The 18,538-nt window shown below is 42.1% G+C and overlaps 2 protein-coding genes across 2 annotated transcripts in view; one reads left to right on the forward strand and one right to left on the reverse strand.

Annotated features, from left to right (window-relative positions):
- Positions 1 to 553: 553 nt before the first annotated feature.
- LOC309865516 (uncharacterized protein) lies at positions 554 to 18,070 on the reverse strand (the record flags this gene model as incomplete). The annotated part of the gene is made up of 4 exons (XM_082731912.1): positions 554 to 853; positions 2,888 to 3,009; positions 16,916 to 17,027; positions 17,846 to 18,070. 4 exons carry the CDS (start codon positions 18,068 to 18,070, stop codon positions 650 to 652), a joined length of 663 nt encoding a protein of 220 aa, XP_082588038.1. The 3' UTR covers positions 554 to 649.
- The window catches only part of GPR63 (G protein-coupled receptor 63), a 52,885-nt gene continuing 51,414 nt past the window's right edge, over positions 17,068 to 18,538 (forward strand). Inside the window, exon 1 of the mRNA XM_082731911.1 lies at positions 17,068 to 18,103. The gene's annotated coding sequence lies outside the window, so the exon portion shown is untranslated. The remainder of the gene's footprint in view (positions 18,104 to 18,538) is intronic.

Consider the following 18,538-nt stretch of genomic DNA (forward strand, 5'->3'; position numbering starts at 1 on the left):
CTACCCAGGCGCTCTGTGTTGCATTTTCTAAGTTCATTTAACATCTTTGTGATACTACATTATGTGAATGCACTGCAGTTTATCCTGCTGCCGTCTCAATGGATATTTGTTTTTTTCCTTTTCCTCCCTACTTCCTGAGGAGCACTTTTGTGTCTCCTGGTTGGCATATGCCCAGAGCTTCTCTTGGGTATGTAGTCAGGAGTGAGAATACTGGGTCACCTGCTCTAACAAGGTTCAGTGTTTAGAGATATTGCCAAATTGGTGTGCCCTCTCACCAGTGATACATGTTTCCATCGGTCCGACAACTCTCCACATCACTGTGATGTGGCATGCTAAGGAATTTGAACATTTTTAATGTTTTATTGGCCATTAATTTTATTCTTCTATGAAAAGCCTACATACATCTTTTGTTGGTTTTTCTATTATACTGTCTTTTCCATATTGTAGTAGTCATTCATGTATTATGAATATGCTCTTAGGTTTGTTATATGTTAAAATAAGTCAGGGTACTGTCAGGAAAAGAAATCACACCAATTATTTGAACAGGAAAAATTTAATATGAAGAAATATTAAGTAGTAGAAGAGCCATCTATGAGGAGAAGTGAAAGATGAAGGTAAAAGGTCTAGAAGTGCTGAGTTCTCCAACGTCTCACTGCCAAGGCTGAGATTCAGACCTCTTCAGAGAGGGCCTCTTTGAAAACCTTTCAGTGGTGAAGGAACTTACAGGAAGGTGTGGCCAGAGCTGGTTTATTAGAAGTACCTTGCCAGTGCAGAAGGTGTGGGCGTGCTGTGCTCCAAGTGGTCTCTGGAAGTGGTTCACCATGGCTGGAGGGCAAGGTAGGTGAGAGCTTGTCTGTGGAAGTAATCAACCATTGCAAAAGGGGTGCGGTGGGTGTGGAGGGGTTTGGCAGGAAGAAGGCCAGAAATTGTGTCTTATCACTTAATCAGATTCAGATTAAATATTACTGGCAAGACCACTTCATAGGTGATACTGTGTAATGCTTATCTGACCACATCAGGAGGCGCTAATGGAAGGTTAGTTCTTGCTATCTCCTAGAAATCTCCATGATAAACCCACATATTCCTATTTGCTCTTAAATGATGTGTGGGGTGACATTTTTACATTCTGAGAATATATTCTTCCTCGTCAACCTTTCATGTAATGGTTCTTATAATTTTTGTCCTGATCAGATAAAATACATTGGAAATTACAAAATGATGATTATTTTAATTCTATCAAACTGCATTTATTAACCTGTATTCTTCTGTAAAGAGGTACTTTCTTTCACTTTCCCCCTTTTCTTAAGGTTTGACAGAAAGCAGGCAAACACCCTGAATCTGATTGGATCATGTCAAAAAGCTACAGATGTCAGCCAGAAGAAGCTCCCATGTTCCAAATTTGAGATAATTTGAGCACCAATAAGAATGATGGTGAAACTAATTATAATGTAGTTAATAAATAAAATCCATAAGTCTATAGTAATGTAAAGAGTACAGAGAGAAAGAGATCTTTCAGCTACTGAGTATAAACTCTATATACTTTTAGTTTTGATTATTGATATATTTGGATTTATCTTTACATTTTACTTCTGGACATTTATTTTTGTTCTACTTTTTCTATGCTTCTAGTGTTATGTTTGTTTGTTTTACAGAGATTGATTTTAGTTGTTAGGATTCATTTATTTTTGCTTTTTACTTATTCCATTTTCCCCCTTCACATATTCTGAATTTAGACACTATTTTCATTCATTTAGTGTTTGTCTCTGAAGAATTGCCATTTACATTTCTCAAGATAAAAACAACGTGTCTCCTTAACTGGACACACAAAGACCTAAGAACACTAACTCCAATTACCCCTCTGTCTGGTGTACTTAGGGTCTAGCATTTTAGCTCTGTTCTTTTTTAAAAAGCATTTAAAATTAGAAACTATCTCATTATTATTTTATAGAGAAAAATTTTTGTTTGGGTTTATATTTATGTTTTTAATTTTCCATGTTTTTCCATCCACGATTCTTTCTAGAATCGTAGGCCCCTCTGCTAAGACCATTTTCCTTCTTCCTAAATTATATCCTCTATAGATCCTTTACTGATCATTTCTTAGTGGGAAATTCTCAGATTTTGTTTATTCACAAATATCTTTATTTTACTTCCATTCTTATTTATTTATTTGAGAGAGACTGAGAGAGCTGGGGTAGGGGGAGAAAGGGAGAGGAAGAGAGACAAGCAGGCTCACCCAGATAGTGGAGCCCTGCAGGGCTGGGCTGGATCCCACAGCCCTGACCTCATGACCTGGGCTGAAATGGAGAGTGGGACACTCAATCGACTGAGCCACTCAGGCGCCCCTACTTGCATTCTTAAATAGTTTTGCTAGGTACCAATTTCAAGGTTGGTTATTTTCCCTCACCACTTTGATGATACTATTTCACTGTCCTCAGAATCCATTATTGCTATTGAGAAGTGTGTGTCAGTCTAATAGCCATTCATTTGTGTTCTTTTTTTATATTATTTATTTCTTTTAAGGTCTTCTCTTTGTTTTTTGGTGTTCTGTAATTTTACTATCACACACTTAGGTGTGGGGTTCTTTTTGTTTATTCTGCTGTGTGCAGTACTTGAATCTGTAGATGCATGTTTCTAATCAATTCTGGAAATGTTTTAGTTATTAGCTTGCTAAACATTTCTTCTTCTCTATTATGTCTGTTCTCTTCTTCTAAGACTCTCATTTTATACATAATAAACTGTCTTATTTCGCTCTCCCAATTCTTTAATGTCCTTATATTAGCTAAGGTTTTCTAGAGAAACGGAACCCATAGGAGATGCACATGCTTACACACACACATCTCATGGAGAGAAAGAGACAGAGAGACAGAAGCTTGGCCAAGTCCAATACCTGTGGGTTGGTTAATAGGTTGGAGACCCAGGGAAGAGATGCAGTTGGAGTCTGAAGGCAGTCTGCTGGCTGAACTCCCTCTTCACTAGGGAGGCCAGTCTTTTTTCTATCAAGGCCTTCACCTGTTTGGATGAAACCCACCCACATTATGGAAGACATCCTGCTTTCTTAAAAGTCTACTGATATAAATGTTAGTCTCATCCAGAAACTACTTTCACAGAAACATCTAAATAATGTCTGACCAAATATCTGGGTATTGTAGCCCAGCCAAATTGACCCATAAAATTAACCATCATAGTCCTGTTCATGTTTTCTCTCTTATTTTACTATTACAAATTCTGAACCATTTCTTTGCATCTGTTCCAGCCACTGTCTAGTGCTGAAAGCTCTGATTGTCACTTTTAATGTTTTTAAAATGTCTTTGATTAGATACAGGACTTTGAGAACTGTGTAGTGTTGTTTGGATGTATGTGTTTTTAATTTACATAAGGAATATCGTCTTGTACCATTTCTTACATTTTTCACTTCACGGTACATTTTCATGTATTTCTCCCCAACTGCATGCATGGTAATTCATGGTGTGTATCTACTACATTGAACATTTTTTCTCCAAATCATGAGCAAGCAGCTTGCCTCCCCAGTACCACAAAAGACTGATCAACATCCTCATATATGCCCTGCCCTACTTCATGAACCTAGGACAATTTCTATGAGGAGTACACTGATGGAGAAAAACTTAAATTCCCATTTTTATTTAGAAACAATTCTAGTAGAAGACAAGGCTCTTCTGTCAGAAATCTTAAAAGACTCACTGGGGAACAGTCAATACAAAAAGCCTTGATGCTTTTCTAGTTTTATATGTAAAACATACACACATAATGCAAGCACATACATAATTCCATATTCTTTGTTTTGGGGTTGAAACAAACAAAAAAGTCACATGAGTGATACATTGCTAATGGCTGCGATATTTGTTGCTGAAGTCAATACTAATTGATGCTTTTCTTATAAACTATGTACACACGAAACCAACTGAAGAGTGAATTTTCCCAGGGGAATGTGAATTCCCTAGATGGTTCACAACAACATAGTCTCAGCAAATATAACCAGATGTCAGTGAAGGAGCCGTGGGCTAGCACTGAATGCTTTTCCATGCACTTATTTGCTGTCTTGACAACAGGTCATTCTTCCCAACTTATATTGATATCTGTTGTTTTGTAAATTTTCTTAACCATTCAGAAATAAGCATTATCATAATGCCCTTAGAAATGAAAATAGTACTTATACTCCATAGCTCTCTTGAAATCACTTCTAGTTTATTATGTATTATGTAAACTGTGGATATTGGGCCCACACACAAGTTAACTTTCTATTATCTATGCTTGAAGGAGAAGAATAAAGAGTGGTGTTGTAATGTTGTTTCCCCAAATTCTACCACTTCCACCTTTTCCCCTCTGGGGCTCTCTTGCTTGCAGAATTGTATATACAGGGATTAAGCCAATCAGGGAAATGATGATACTTTTTTTTTTTTTTTTTTCTGAAGAAAGGAAATGGCTCTGTTGCTTTTTAGGCTTACTTTTTAATAGCCAGGCATGAATCTGGTACTTCAGGTCCAGACTGTAGTAAAAAGAGAATTGGCTAAGCCAGAGAAGTAGCTGCTATGCACTTGAGTATATTCTCCTAACTTACTCACTCAGGAAAGGTCAGAGGAGGGAAACTGCCTGGTCGATCCACCAAAGGAGGCTGGAGGCTTACCCACCACTGCACACAGAAACAGAAGGAAATGATTGGTTCGGCCTCTTTCTTTAAGGCACACTAAGATTCTGCAATAGGCAATTGCGGCCTAATGAGTGTTGACCCCTTCAACAAATCTTTACTGAGAATCCATTTAACCAGATACAAAGAACAGCACACTTTACCTTTACTGTAAGAGCTCACAAGCTAGAACCACCTGTCTAAAAATGTGTATTCCAAAAACAGGTGCTTGATGCAGAAGAGATCTGTGGTTTGAATGTTTGAAAAATGCTGGGTTGTTTTGGTCTGTTCAGATTATTATAAGAGATCTGCTTACACAGCAAGCCTCACACAACAAGCATTTATTCCTCTGTTCTAGAGGCTGGAAATCCAAGATCGAGGAGCCAGCAGATTCAGTGCTGGTGAGGGCCTGCTTCCTGGTTTGCAGCTGCTGCCTGTCTTCTGGCTGTGTCCTCACAGGGCAGAGAGAGAGAGATGGTCCTCTGGGGCTGTAGCACTAATCCCAGTTATGGGGAGCTGCATCCTCATGACCTCCCCTTTCCCCAAAAGCTCCACCAGCAGATACCATCACATTGCATGTTAGGATTTCAACATATGAATTTTGGGGGGATCCAAATATTCAGGCCATTAGATGGGTTATAAATGTTAAACAGATTGCTTTTGGCAGGACCTAGTGCATTTAACATGCAGACAACATTGTGATTTCCTAAGAGGGACAGAGACTATAGTACTTCCCTAACCACACAAAGGACTAATATTCCACCGAAGCACAGTTTAAGAAACATTTAGAACTTGATCTAGTCCTCTCCCCCTTTCTCCAGCCACAAGGGTCCCCGGGGTGTTCTTTGACCATTCCAGCCTCTCAGCCCGAGGCTTTACCTTGTCGTTACCCCCACCCCGGGCGCTTTTCTGTGGCCAGTCACTGCTCTGACCCCTCTGGTTCCTCACCAACCCTCTTGATCTTCCTTCCCTTTCTTTCCCTCCCTTGTAATTATCACCTCCTACCATCCCATATATTTCACATATTTATTGTGCTTAATGTCTTGTCTCTCCCCAGAAATACGTGCGCTCCCTGTGGGCAGTAGTTTTGACTGTTTTGTTCACGGCTGACTTCCAACAGTGCTTGGCACGGAGTATCTGACTGAGGAAAGAACTGGTGTAGAAGGACAGCTGCTGTAAGAAATATTATACCATAACTGTAAAATTCTAAACAATTATTCTGATCTGTGCACACACTATTCCTCTTCCTTGATTTTTAGGGATCTAAGCCTTCAATGTTAATAATTTGTTTATGACTTAATATTAAAAAGAAAAATTACTATTTAATTCTAAAATTTGATTCACCCAAGTTCTGATCACCCAAGGCTGATAATTAAAAGGATGGTTTTGAGAAAAGGAAAAGGAAGTAGATCTGGCTCTAAAGTTATTTTTCAAAGCCTAGGGGACACTAATTTTGATCTTAAGTTCATCTCCCTCCCACCCCAGCCACTGTCTCTCTTAATGGTAAGTTATTACAGAAATATATCCTTGGGGCACCTGGGTGCCTCAGTGGGTTGGGCCTCTGCCTTCCGCTCAGGTCATGATCTCAGGGTCCTGGGATTGAGCCCTGCATCAGGCTCTCTGCTCAGCGAAGAGCCTGCTTCCTCCTCTCTCTCTGCCTGCCTCTCTGATTCTCTGCCTCCTTGTGTCAAATAAATAAATAAAATCTTAAAAAAAAAAAAAAGAAAATAAATATATCCTTAAGTAGGGCTCTGTGAACCGGAAAAAAGGTACCTCCTTTATTTTTCCCCATCCTGTGTTAAATGCTTGTTTACCAAACTGTCATCAAAGTTAATTTTATTAAATTGTGCTCATTCATGCTTACATCCCTGTAAGCAAGGGTACCTTGTTATCAAAACGGACAAAAATCAGGGGTGCCTGAGTGGCTCTGTCAGTTAAGCATCTGACTTTTGATTTTGGCTCAGGTCATGATCTCAGGTTGCGAGATTGAGCCCTGAGTTGAGCTCCGTGCTAGGAGTGGAGTCTTTCTGAGATTCTCCCTCCCTTCTCTCTTTCCATCTCTAAGCAAAATACAAAAAACAAACTAACAAAAATAAGAAGGAAGAAAACAGTACAGTTCCTTTCAGTTTCATGTTCCTTTAAAAAATAAACTTATGAAAATCTGTGTCTAACTTTTCTGATGTTTAATTTTTAAGAAGTGTTGTATGTGAAGGCGAAGTTTTAAAGGGACTAGAATAAACCTTAATAAATTTTTGTGTATGCAAGTTTTCAAACATACACAAAAATAGAGAGAATAATTTAATAAATCCCATGTACCTCTCCTCTAGCTTCAACATCTATCAACATCATATTACCCTTGGACTAGATTTAATATGAAAAATGAGTCTTCATTACCAAAAGAAGTCCTGTTTTCAGTACTACATCCAGTCTAAGACTAAGTAGATTATCAGATATATCTTGATTTCACACCACAGTATTCTAGAATCAGTAAAAAATGTTAACAACTGAAATTGTCTGGAGAGCATAGGTCCAGGGCTGAGGAGGGGAGTTTCTCCACAGCATGGCTGATGGCAGCAGTGGAAGGGAAAAGAAGAAAGCTTTTTTCCTTTTGTTTCTGGTTTGTTTCCCTGTCAGATTCATCCTATTTAATAGAATAAGAGTTACTATTAATATTAGTCCCATTTATTGTGTGTTTTCTCTCTTCTAGGCAATTTGCTATTTCCTTCACAAATATTTCTTAATTCAGTTTTTACCAACCCTACAAGATAGTTATCCCCAGTTTTGGGATGAGGCAGTTAAAGCTCAGACTGGTTAAGTAGGTTTCTAAGATCACACAGAATCTGGAGAACAGGGCTGGGGTTCAAACCCAGGTCTGCCCAATGGTCAGCCAGATCCTACCAACCTCTACTTCTACCCCTCAAGGTTTGTGTCTCTCAGCCCGTCTCTGGGACTCCTCTGTGAGACTCCACAAGTCTCTATACCTTCACATAGCAGATGCTGTCATTGTGCCACCAGTCCCCCTGGCATGTAGTATTTCTGTGCATGCGAGCTACACTTCTCATTGTCGGAAACTGCATCAATGCCTGAGAGCCTTCTCTCCCCTCTGGAGCCTGTGCTGCCCCAGAGGAGGATAGGCCAGACTTTCTGGACAATGACCACTCCCCACTCAGGTAATGACTGACAGGAGCTCAATATCCGGGTCCCTCGTCCTTGGGCAGGATAACTGCAGTGCTGGCTCCAAAGTTCCTCAGCAGTATTAATTCTACTTGCACACAGTGGAAGCTTGCTTGAAGATAGACACTTCAGTGATTTTCTTCCCTTCCAGTCGCATTTTCCCACCTCCCAAATTAACTTTTTGCACTCAAATCCTGTCAGGATCTGTTTTTAAAGAAACTAAGACTCTTTCTATGCCCAGTTCCTTAACTATAAAAAGTCAAGGTGTTGTATGAGATGAATTCAAGAATTCTATAGTTCTATTGCATGACGGTAAATGCAACCCAGACATCAAACACGACCTTCTTGTCTCTCTCTCTCTCTCTTTTTTTTTTTTTTTTAAAGATTTTATTTATTTATTTGACAGAGATCACAGGCAGGCAGAGAGACAGGCAGAGAGAGAGTGGAAAGCAGGCTCCTGGCTGAGTAGAGATCCCGATGCAGGGCTCGATCCCAGGACCCCGGGATCACAACCCGAGCCGAAGGCAGAGGCTTTAACCCACTGAGCCACCCAGATGCCCTGACCTTCTTGTCTCTTATGAGCCAGATCAAATGGGCTCAACCCCATCAACCCTAAGTCCATGACCATGGAAATCCTAAGTCCTCTTGAGAGTTCTGAGAATCCCTGAAGGACTTATTGCAGTCTGCTCATGTCTACTTCCCAGGCTTTTGCTTCTTTAGAGACTCTTCTACCATGTGGACCCAGCTAGGGATCTCAGCTTTGACTTCTCTTAAAGCAAACAAATAACAAACAAAAACAACTTCCTAAAAACGTGTAGCTTAGTAAGACATTAATTTCTGGAGAGAAGAAATTCTCTTCAGTTCTTCATCATCTCTCTCCTTGTTACTCTCAGGAGAAGTAATATCCCATCCCCTGTCCATGCAATCCAGCTTCTCCCTTCTGGAATGTTTTTGTCCATGTTTGTCATCTAAGCCTTAATGGCCTTGCTTGTATGAAGCGACCTCATCAGTTTCTTCTCCCAGACAATGACACTTTCCTGCTTAGGGGGGATTCTGGTGGAATGGTTCAGTGAATCATCTTTTTCCCTTTCTCCCACCCCTTTCTCAAGTGAGTTAAATGGAGCTCTTCTCTTTCTCTTCCTCTAGTGGGCACTGCTGTTATCTCTTTGACATACCAAAACGGGAGTCCTCAATTAGTGTTTACTTTTTCTGTGTCTTGCTCTCTTTTTCCATCTAGCTGGTACATTTAGTTCTCTTTTCCAGGCAGTCCTTGATGCTGGTCTCTATCTCACTGCAAGCACGTCACACTTTTCCTAAAGTTGCAGACCGCTTCTCACTGTTCTACTGATAAAGTGCACACATGATGGTCTTTTAAGGAAGTCTCCCTCTGCTAAGCAAAATAAATATACACTAATTCCTTGCGGCTCCCTGAGGTTGCACCTTCCCTACTGTTTCAATAACACCTCAGCTATGCTCTTCAGAGTATTTCCAGCTGTCAAACTCGTGGTACCTGAGTTTGTGTGCCTTCATCCACCAAGAGCAAGGCATGATGCGGACATTCATGGGTGGAAGTGTCAGTGAAAAATACAGAGGAGGATGTAGGAAGTAGCAAAAGCCTTCAGACCATGATGTAGGTCTCACTGGAGTGCAAGGAGGGGAAGGAGGAAGGATGGCAGGGGACGAAGAATTTCAGACTATAGCACAGTTGTCAGAAAGTTTTGGTCGGTATGATGAGGAGTCCTGGAGCCAAAGCTGTCTGTTAGAGGAATCCTACGTCTGCAGGAATGGATAACACTAGTACCCCAGCCATTCTCTGTCACTGGTTGAGTGCAGGCCAAGGGGAGCGTGGCCTCAGTGAATGCAGGCTGGCAGTGAGGTGGCATTCCTCAGAACAGCGGGGTGAAGCATTTCGTTTTTATTTATTTATTTTTAAAAGACTTATTTATTTATTTGGTGGGGGAGGGGCAGAAGGCGAGGGAGAAGCAGACTCCCTGCTGAGCAAAGAGCCTGATGTGGTGCTCCATCCCAGGACTTTGGGATTATGATCTGAGTTGAAGGCGGACACTTAAACCCATTGAGCCACCCAGCGGGCCCTGGATGGCACGTTTTAATGGCCACCACACTGTTATTCAACACTTTTTTTTCTGTTGGAATACTTTTTTTTATTACTTTGCCTATTATCTGTACAAATTATGTATCTAATACTAGCAGAAAACCCTTAGAAGCTAAGTATTACATGAAACAATTATGTCTAATAAAGATTTAAAATGATTTCACACGGTAATTCTGAGAATAACTATTTTCTCTTGGTGATTTTTATTCTAAAATGGATCATTTTAACTTATGACTTCCAAGAAGACTAACAAAACAAAATTCCTTTCAACTCAAGTATATGTTTATCCATTATCTTTTTAAAAAAATTTAGAATACTCAGATTTTATAACTTCTAAATATTCTCGAAAGGTTATTGAAGTGATACCTTTTGTAAGGGCCAATTATAATTGTTTTTTAAAAAATATTTTTTAAAAAATAATAGATTTTTCAATTATATGAAAAATGAGTGTTACAGAAGAGATTATAGGTGATAAAACCTATTATCGGTAGAATAAGAACCACTTCACTTGTTAAAAAATTCATACTGAAAAAAACCTCACAGTCAGTGACAATGATACAGAACATTGTTAGCTATATTTCTTAATGGAATGATTTCAAATCAATTCCCAAGCTTTCTAAAAGGAAATGAGATAAAGGAATATCCAGAAAAATACAAAGTTGGTATCATTTGTGATGGTTCCAACATACACTGACATTAACTTTGTATCAGAGACTATGTTAAGTTTTTTGGATGAATGTTTTATTTAACCCTCATAATGTTTTATTTTTACTCTCAATATACAGATAAAGAAACTGAAGGTTGAAGAGGTTAACTAACCAACTGCCCAAGGTCCCTCCATCATGGTGGCACTAAAAATAGAACCTGTAGTTATCAAAGGATTTATTTATCTACTGCACTATCTTGCATTTCTAGTTAAGCTACTGCTCATCTGGGCTTGTGTGTGAGCTCTAAGACCTCTTTCTCCTTCTACAGATGAAGACAGAATTTCTTAGTCATATATGAAACACTTTCATGAATTTTGTCATATTCTCAAAATATCTGTACTTTTATTCACTTAATATTTTTAATTGACTCATTTTTTTAAACAGCTTTATCCACAGAAGTAATGTCTGTGAGATTGATGTGCTAGTTATATTTTCCAATTCATGATAAATTAAATAGACATCCTAGTTACCTTCTCCTAACATTGAATCACATGCCATAACTGGTCCAGATAAAAGTGTTGGTGACATGCCAGACTAAGATGTAAACTCCCGGCAGGCTGAAAGGTTGCACCCTATCTACTCTGACTGGCCTTGGCTTGCCAGATCTTACGACTGCAATGCTTTTTTGGTGTGTGTATGTGCATGTTTGTGTGAGTGCGGGTGTGCGTGCCTGCTCTGGGGGATGGGAGATAGTGTGATGGGATAAGGCGGGGGATGGGAAGAGGCCAAAAGAACAGGCCTTCAGTAAGACTTACAAAAAGGATAAAAGCATTCAGCCAATTAGTTCCTATGGACTCACTGGTAGAGTTCACCGTGGACATGCCATGGTGGAAGCTGCCAAGGCTGGTAGCTGGAGATAATCACTGGGGCACAGAGATAATTTGGAGAATGGGCACCTTGGATGCAGATAGCCAACTGTGTGTCTGTCCAGTGGCTGTGGGCTCCTCCCACAGAGACCCTCACTGATCACTCTTTGCTCCAGTCCTATGACTTGAATGTGACTAGAAAACAGTGGCCCAAGATATTCTAAGAAAAGACTTTTGAGCCTAGATGCTTGTTTCTAAAAATACTCAAGATGTAACCAGGCCCAGACTTGCATATATTTATCACTGTCCCATTAGTCAAACCAAGTGAAAGATATTTCTAAAAAAAATTTTATTTATTTATTTATTTATTTGTCAGAGAGAGAGAGAGAGAGAGAGAGAGGGAGAGAGAACGCACAAGCAGGCAGAGCAGTGGGCAGGCAGAGGCGGAGAAAGAAGCAGGTTTCTTGCAGAGCAAGGAGCCGGATGCAGGACTCGATCCCAGGACCCTGGGATCATGACCCGAGCCGAAGACCGTGGCTTAACTGACTGAGCTACCCAGGCATCCCTAAGTGAAAGATTTTGATAAAAGGTTAACTCAACATCAAATTAGGGAACTTCCCCAAAACAGACAATAAAGGAAGTATAGGATGATAGACCTCTATGCATCATCCCCCAGTTTCAAAAATTATCAGTCATTTTTTCCACCTATTGCTCCTTCCATTGTGGGGGGCAAGATTATAAAATTCTTCAGTATGCATGCACCTCTGATGAAATTTTTGTTTTATATGTAACCGTCATGTCATTATCACATCTAAGAAAATTAACAATAATTCATTTAAGGTATCTAATACTTAGCCTATGTCTGATTTTCCTGATTGTCTCAAGGGTTCTTTTCAAAGGTGGTTTGGTCAAAACAGGACACAAAGTCCATACATTGCATTTCATGATTATGATTCTTTTCTTTTTTTTTTTTTTTGTTTAAATTTTTAAAGATTCATTTATTTATTTGAGAGAGAGAGAAAAAGAGAGAGCACTCAATGGGAGGGGCAGGGGGAGACAGAGAGAGAGAATCCCAAGCAGACTCCCTGCCTGAGTGTGGAGTGCAACGCGGGGCTCCAGGTCACAACCCTGATATCATGATTCAAGCTGAAATCAAGAGTTGGATGCCCAACTGATTGAGCCACCTAGGCGCCCCATGATCATGATTTTTAAATCTCTTTTATTCTTTAATCAGGCCCTTGTTTCTTCATGCCATTGATTTGGTGGAGAAACCATGTCATTTTTTTTTTAATTGAACATTTGATATTCTGGATTTGACTGATTGCTTTCTTGAGGTGGTTTGGTTTTCAAACTCCATCCTTGATCCTCTGTATTTCCTATTCCTTCCAGAGGCTTGATTAGATTCAGATTCTATCTTAGGCAAGAAGACCTGATAGTGGTTCTGGGTACTTCTGATTTTGTTATATCATGTTGCACATAAGGTCTGGTTGTTGGAATTTTAGGTTTTAGGTTTTTTTATTCCTTTCTTATCTCAGATGCTCTGTCTCTTTGGTGAGATTACAAAACCATTCTACATTATTATACTTGCCCAACTGAATTAAAAAAAAAAAAAGCCAAAATGTACAGAGACAAGATGACTAGGTAGAATAACCAGATCTGAGTCTCTTGGACAATCTGTATTTGAAGAAAGCTTCCCCTGCTTCACACATAAAGTGATTGTATAGGGGAAAGACATAAGATAAGAACACATAGGGATTACTAAGTGTAAGATTACAAAAAGCACATCACTAATTAGTATATTTAGAAACTGTACTATTAAAAGTCAGGATGAGAATAGCTGAAATTTAATGAGTCATTTGCTAATTATTTAGTTTATGGATTTCCAATGCCATTTGCTTCTAACCCTTTTCCTCCTCCTTAGGGAATTTTTGGTGGTTATTTTACTGCTTTTTTCACCTCCAGAAACCACTGTATGCTGGTAACTGATCATCAATTGTACACTTGGAGAGATACATAGGAGATTATGACTCAGGATCCACGCTGTGTTACTGACTGAGATAAACCACGAGCGGTTTGCAGCACAGTTGAAGATTTTCCGAGCCAAAACTAGTTAGAATTCTGCTGACGACCTAACGTGCTCCCTATTGCTTGGTAAAGAAACAGCAACATAAATCATGACGATCAATGCATCTCCTGAAGAAAGAGACAATGCTTCACCATGCTGCTGAGGAGCTAGATGTGCATTGCTATGGGTCCAGTCCAGGGATTCGCAGCCGTGACTGTACCTGGGGAGCTTTTAAACACTGATGTGCAGACTCTCCCTTAGAATTGAGTCTGGTTCTTGGGGTGCCTGGGTAGCTCAGTGGGTGAAGCCTCTGCCTTCAGCTTGGGTCATGATCTCAGGGTCCTGGGATGGAGCGCCACATGGGGCTCTCTGCTTGCCATGGAGCCTGCTTCCCCCTCAATCTGCCTGCCTCTCTGCCTACTTGTGATCTCTCTCTCTCCATCAAATAAATAAATAAAATCAAAAAAAAAAAAAAAAGAATTGAGTCTGTTTCTCTAAGGGTGGGTCCCAGGTACTGGGATTTTGAAAAAATTCTTCAGGTGATTCTCATATGTAGTTGTCTCCAATCTGGCCAGCAAATAATAGATGCCATTTATAGGTCACACTCCATGCAAAGGACTGTGCTGAACATCGCTTGCACATGAAGAAATGGATCCTTGGAGGGAAGTTACTCAATCGACATTTTGCTACAAAGCAGAGTTTCACACCCAGTGTGTCTGGCTTCTGAACTAGGGGCTTTTGAACTTTTTTGGAACATAATCCAAAGTAAGATAAAAAATTTACATCATAACTAAGAACACATAATATAATGACACACAAATTTAACAAACAGTACTTAATCTTGTTAAGTATGATGCACATGGATATTCTGTTTAACTAAAAGAATATTCCTCAAGGGGCTCCTGGGTGGCTCAGTGGGCTAAAGCCTCTGCCTTCCCCTCAGGTCGTCATGATTCCAGGGTCCTGGGATCAAGCCCCACATCGGGCTCTCTGCTTGGCGGGGAGCCTGCTTCCTCCTCTCTCTCTGCCTGCTTGTGATCTCTGTCAAATAAATAAAATCTTTAAAAATATATATATATTCCTCAAAACCCACTAAATTGATTTCATGACTTGCACTTAGAAACACTCTTCTTAACCATGACAGTACAGATTTCCATTCTGTTCCAAACACATGGTAAGATCTTTCCTCCATGAACGCCTTCTCATTTTGTTTGTTTTCTCATGTGGAAAGCCCTTTTTTTTTTTTTTTTACCCCCTCTGCATTTTTTAAAGATCATCAGGGTGGTTCCTGGCTTGTGTTTCCCAGACTACTCCAGTTTATGGTATCTTTTATTTCAAGACCTACTCAATATTCATTTCAGGTAACACAGCTCATCATACATTTAAAAATACTAAATTATATGGTATATTGTGATTCTCTATAATTGTCTTATAATATCTTAGATGGTTAATGTCTCCTTGACTAATTTTAACTTCTTTGAGGATAGTGGCCATGTGGTATGCTTTTGTTTCTGTACTTTTTGAAATGCCAAGCACAGAGCTGGGCACATCACAGATGCCAAAAATGGCTGCGCAACCCCAGATGAGTCAATCTCTGAGCTTTCATTTCTTCCATGAAATAAAGGGGGCTGTTTTAGGTTCATTCTAAAGTCTCCTCCAGGTTGTTAAGTCCATTTTTCTATCATACATAGAAACTTCTCTAAAACAAACAAATGAAGGAAGAAAATATGAAACATTTTTGTGAGTAACTACAAGAAAAGTTCTTGTGGGGAAAGAAAAAAAGCCTGAAACTGGCATTTTTGGTAGGCAAAATATAAACTCCTCTGTGCCCATGTCTGAAAAGATTAAAGAAGAACTTACTGGAACTTGAAAATGAAGTTGGGCCCTGTGTCACTTGGATACTGAAATGTGATTATTCATAGGCCTCAATTCTTTCTCCAGTTGAATGAACACACTGTATAGGTAATGAGACATTTCCATGGACTCTGATCAAGTTGAATTGATTATATAATAACACTGAGCTTGAAAAGGAATGTGGAGTTGGGGGTATGTGGAAGCAGAGGTATCATGATTTAGGGGAAAAAAAATGATTGAATACAATCACATTTTAGATACTGTTTGTTTGCAAGTGCTTGTTAAATATCACAAGCACCTTCCCAAGGGCTTCTGAGGCCAAACGATGTGGCTAACTGTAACCCCAAGACCACTGGCATTTTTCTGGTCCTGAAGCTATTGGCGGAGAAGCTAGAGAGGTATTCAGTCCCCTTCGGTGTTCTGTGTGTGGTGGGGAATGGAGGACTGTTGGGAGTGGGTCATCTATGGTCTTTACCTACTCAATATTCATTTTCTCTTTGTTAACAAAACTAATTTTCCTTTGGGGAACCTCCTCTCTTCTCCTCAGTTCATGTGGTTTAGGCGTGCAAGGCAGGGAGCACTAAAGCTATCTCCCTCGATCTTTGTCAGACATAGTCAAGTGACCCCAACCTGTACTGCATATTCAATGCCCAGTTCAGAGAAGGAAGTAAGACCCAAGTTAGTCCAATAAGACTCATTCCTTGGCCTGCTCTTTTGCTGATAGGATCAGTTGCAAAGGAGATCACTGGAGAAAATAAGTCTGGGGCTGTCAATTTGGGCCCTGATTAGGGAAAATAAAACCTGTACAATGAAAGCACAGCACAATATGGAGAAAAATGGAATCCTAAAATTCTTTGATCATCTGGAGGAAAAAAAGATTTTAAAAAATAGTAATTCTTCTTCCCCCCTACCCCTTCCTCTTCTTCTTTGCCAAATCTACTCTTGGGATTTAAAGCATAGGAACCAATACATTCCAACCTCCTCCACTGTAGGAGGAGGAGTCACTTTGAGTTGGGTACCTAGTACTTCCAATTATTCTGACTATATAGGAATTTACCATAATAGGAAGATCTCTTCCCTCCTAATTCACTGCCAACCTCCTCTCTCATCTTCATGTTTGCTCCAGGAAGGACCACATCTCCTGCTCTTATAGACCCCAAGGCTTATTTCTTCTCCACATTTTAAGAGAAATTGCTCCAACCTTTTATACATTGTCTCCCTGGCCTCTTCCTCCACAAATCAGCATGTGCTTGTTGCACAGCTGCCCTGATACACGGATGGTAGGACTGAGGTCGGGTCTCAGGCTACCACCCCAGTGCTTTTGTGTGAATTGGACTCTACCACTCCTTCTGAGCCCACTGCCCCTAGGGAGGCAGCTCCTGGTAGCCCAGGCTGTATCTTAACCCTGAATTGTGGGCCCATTTCCACCTCAGCCAAAGGATACTGTGCAGGGACCAAAGGACAGCCTATCTTGAAGACCCGCGGTCCAAAGAAGTAAGAATTGGAGCCATGAGGTCGAAAAACAAGCCCTCTGCTGCCCACACCCACTGTTACCTTGGTCTGTTCCTAACGTGTGATGGCTGCTGGTGCTGTGTGTCTCTGCGGCATCTCCACACTGCACACACCTCGCCGTGGTCTCAGCAGCGATCACAAGTGTTGATGAGAGCTGGGGAAACAGTATCACGCGTTACTTGAACGCAGCATTTCCCTGCATCATTTAGATCTTAAGACGGTAACTCTTCTAGAGCGTCCTCCTGAGTCCATTTTGGGGGATCTTTATCGCCAGTCTCTGTTGATGAAAGTCAACAGTTCAAGAAATCCAGTTGGAGGCCGTCTGGCAATTGGCCATCGGAGAAGCGAGCACAGGGTAAAGCAGGACACTTGGCACATCTCCCATGCCCTACCCAAGTGACACTTTCAGGAATCCGTCTAGGGGCCCCCACTGGCCTTTACTTAGTTCAGTCTCCGGCGCTCCCGGGGAGACCCTCATCACTGCGTGGGAGATAGAGGAAGAATATGTGGGACCCACGTGAGGAAACGCAATTCCACTGGGCAGTCGCCAGCGGCGCGCAAGGGCTTTGGGGGACGAGGGCGACAGCGGCGCCGCGGTGGGGGCAGGAAGACAGGACCCTAAAGGATGGGGGCGGTGAGGAGACTGGGCGAAGTTCCAGGGGCAATCCTGGCGCAAGCCGAAGGCGGGAGCGGCGCCCCGGTGCCGGGTCCCAGCACTTGTCCCACGTTTGCCCAGGCGGAGGGGTAGGTAACCAGACCCGGCGGAGAGTCGGAGGGGGGGCGGGGCGGGCAGCGGCGAGAAACTGGCGAGCGCGGCAGCCGGGAGGCGCGGCAGCCTGGACGGTGGCCTCCGAAATCGCTCCGTCTCAGCCGGCCCTCTCCCTCTTCATTTGCCTCCGCCCCCTCTCCCCTCCTCCCCTTACCTCCGGTCCTAAAACGCGGCGGGCGCCTTTAAGAGGGAGCTTTGGTTACCCTGGGGGCGGGAACCCCTCGGCAGATTGGGAGGCGGCGGCGCTCGTCCGCGATGCTCCTCACTTTCTGCTCCAGCTCCTGCCGCCGCCGCCGCCGCCTGGATCGCCACCGCCGCCTCCTCCTCTTCCTCCTCTGCCTGGAAGCGTTGTTTTCTGCAGCCGAGAGAAGTGCTATGTCAGGAAAGTTCCGGGAGGGACTGGACGGGGCCATGCTCCCTGGGTTCATCGGCAGGCGCCCGCGCGCAGCCCTTTGTATGAGGTGAGACTGGGGGGTCCTCGGCCCCCCGGACAGGTAGCCGCCCGCGGGGAGCGCTTCCATCCGCCGCGCTGGGGAGGCGGTGCTGTTGGGCAGAGTGTGTGGCGGAGAAGGAGCCGGTTAGACCGAAGTTGTGCAGGAGAAGCCCGGGGTTTCGGGAAGGTTTTGCGGCTGGACTTGAGTGATTTCGGCAGCCCGCGCGGTACGGCGGGGGTCCGGCCGGGACTCGGTTTCCCCGGGAGCCGCCCGCCTCGCTTCCCGACGCCCCCTGTCGCCATCCCCTGCCCGCTGGAGCAGTTAGGCCTTCTAGGAAACTGGGCGGCTGCAGGTTGGCACCCAGCGCCGGCTTTTTCTCAGCCGGGCTTTCTCCTCAGAAGCTAAGTGCCGGGAGTGAGAGGAAGGGGATGGAATCCTCTTGAACTTTTACACTGTGCTCTC

This window comes from Mustela nivalis (genome assembly GCF_964662115.1).
Source record: "Mustela nivalis genome assembly, chromosome: 5".
NCBI classification, from domain to species: Eukaryota; Metazoa; Chordata; class Mammalia; order Carnivora; family Mustelidae; genus Mustela; species Mustela nivalis.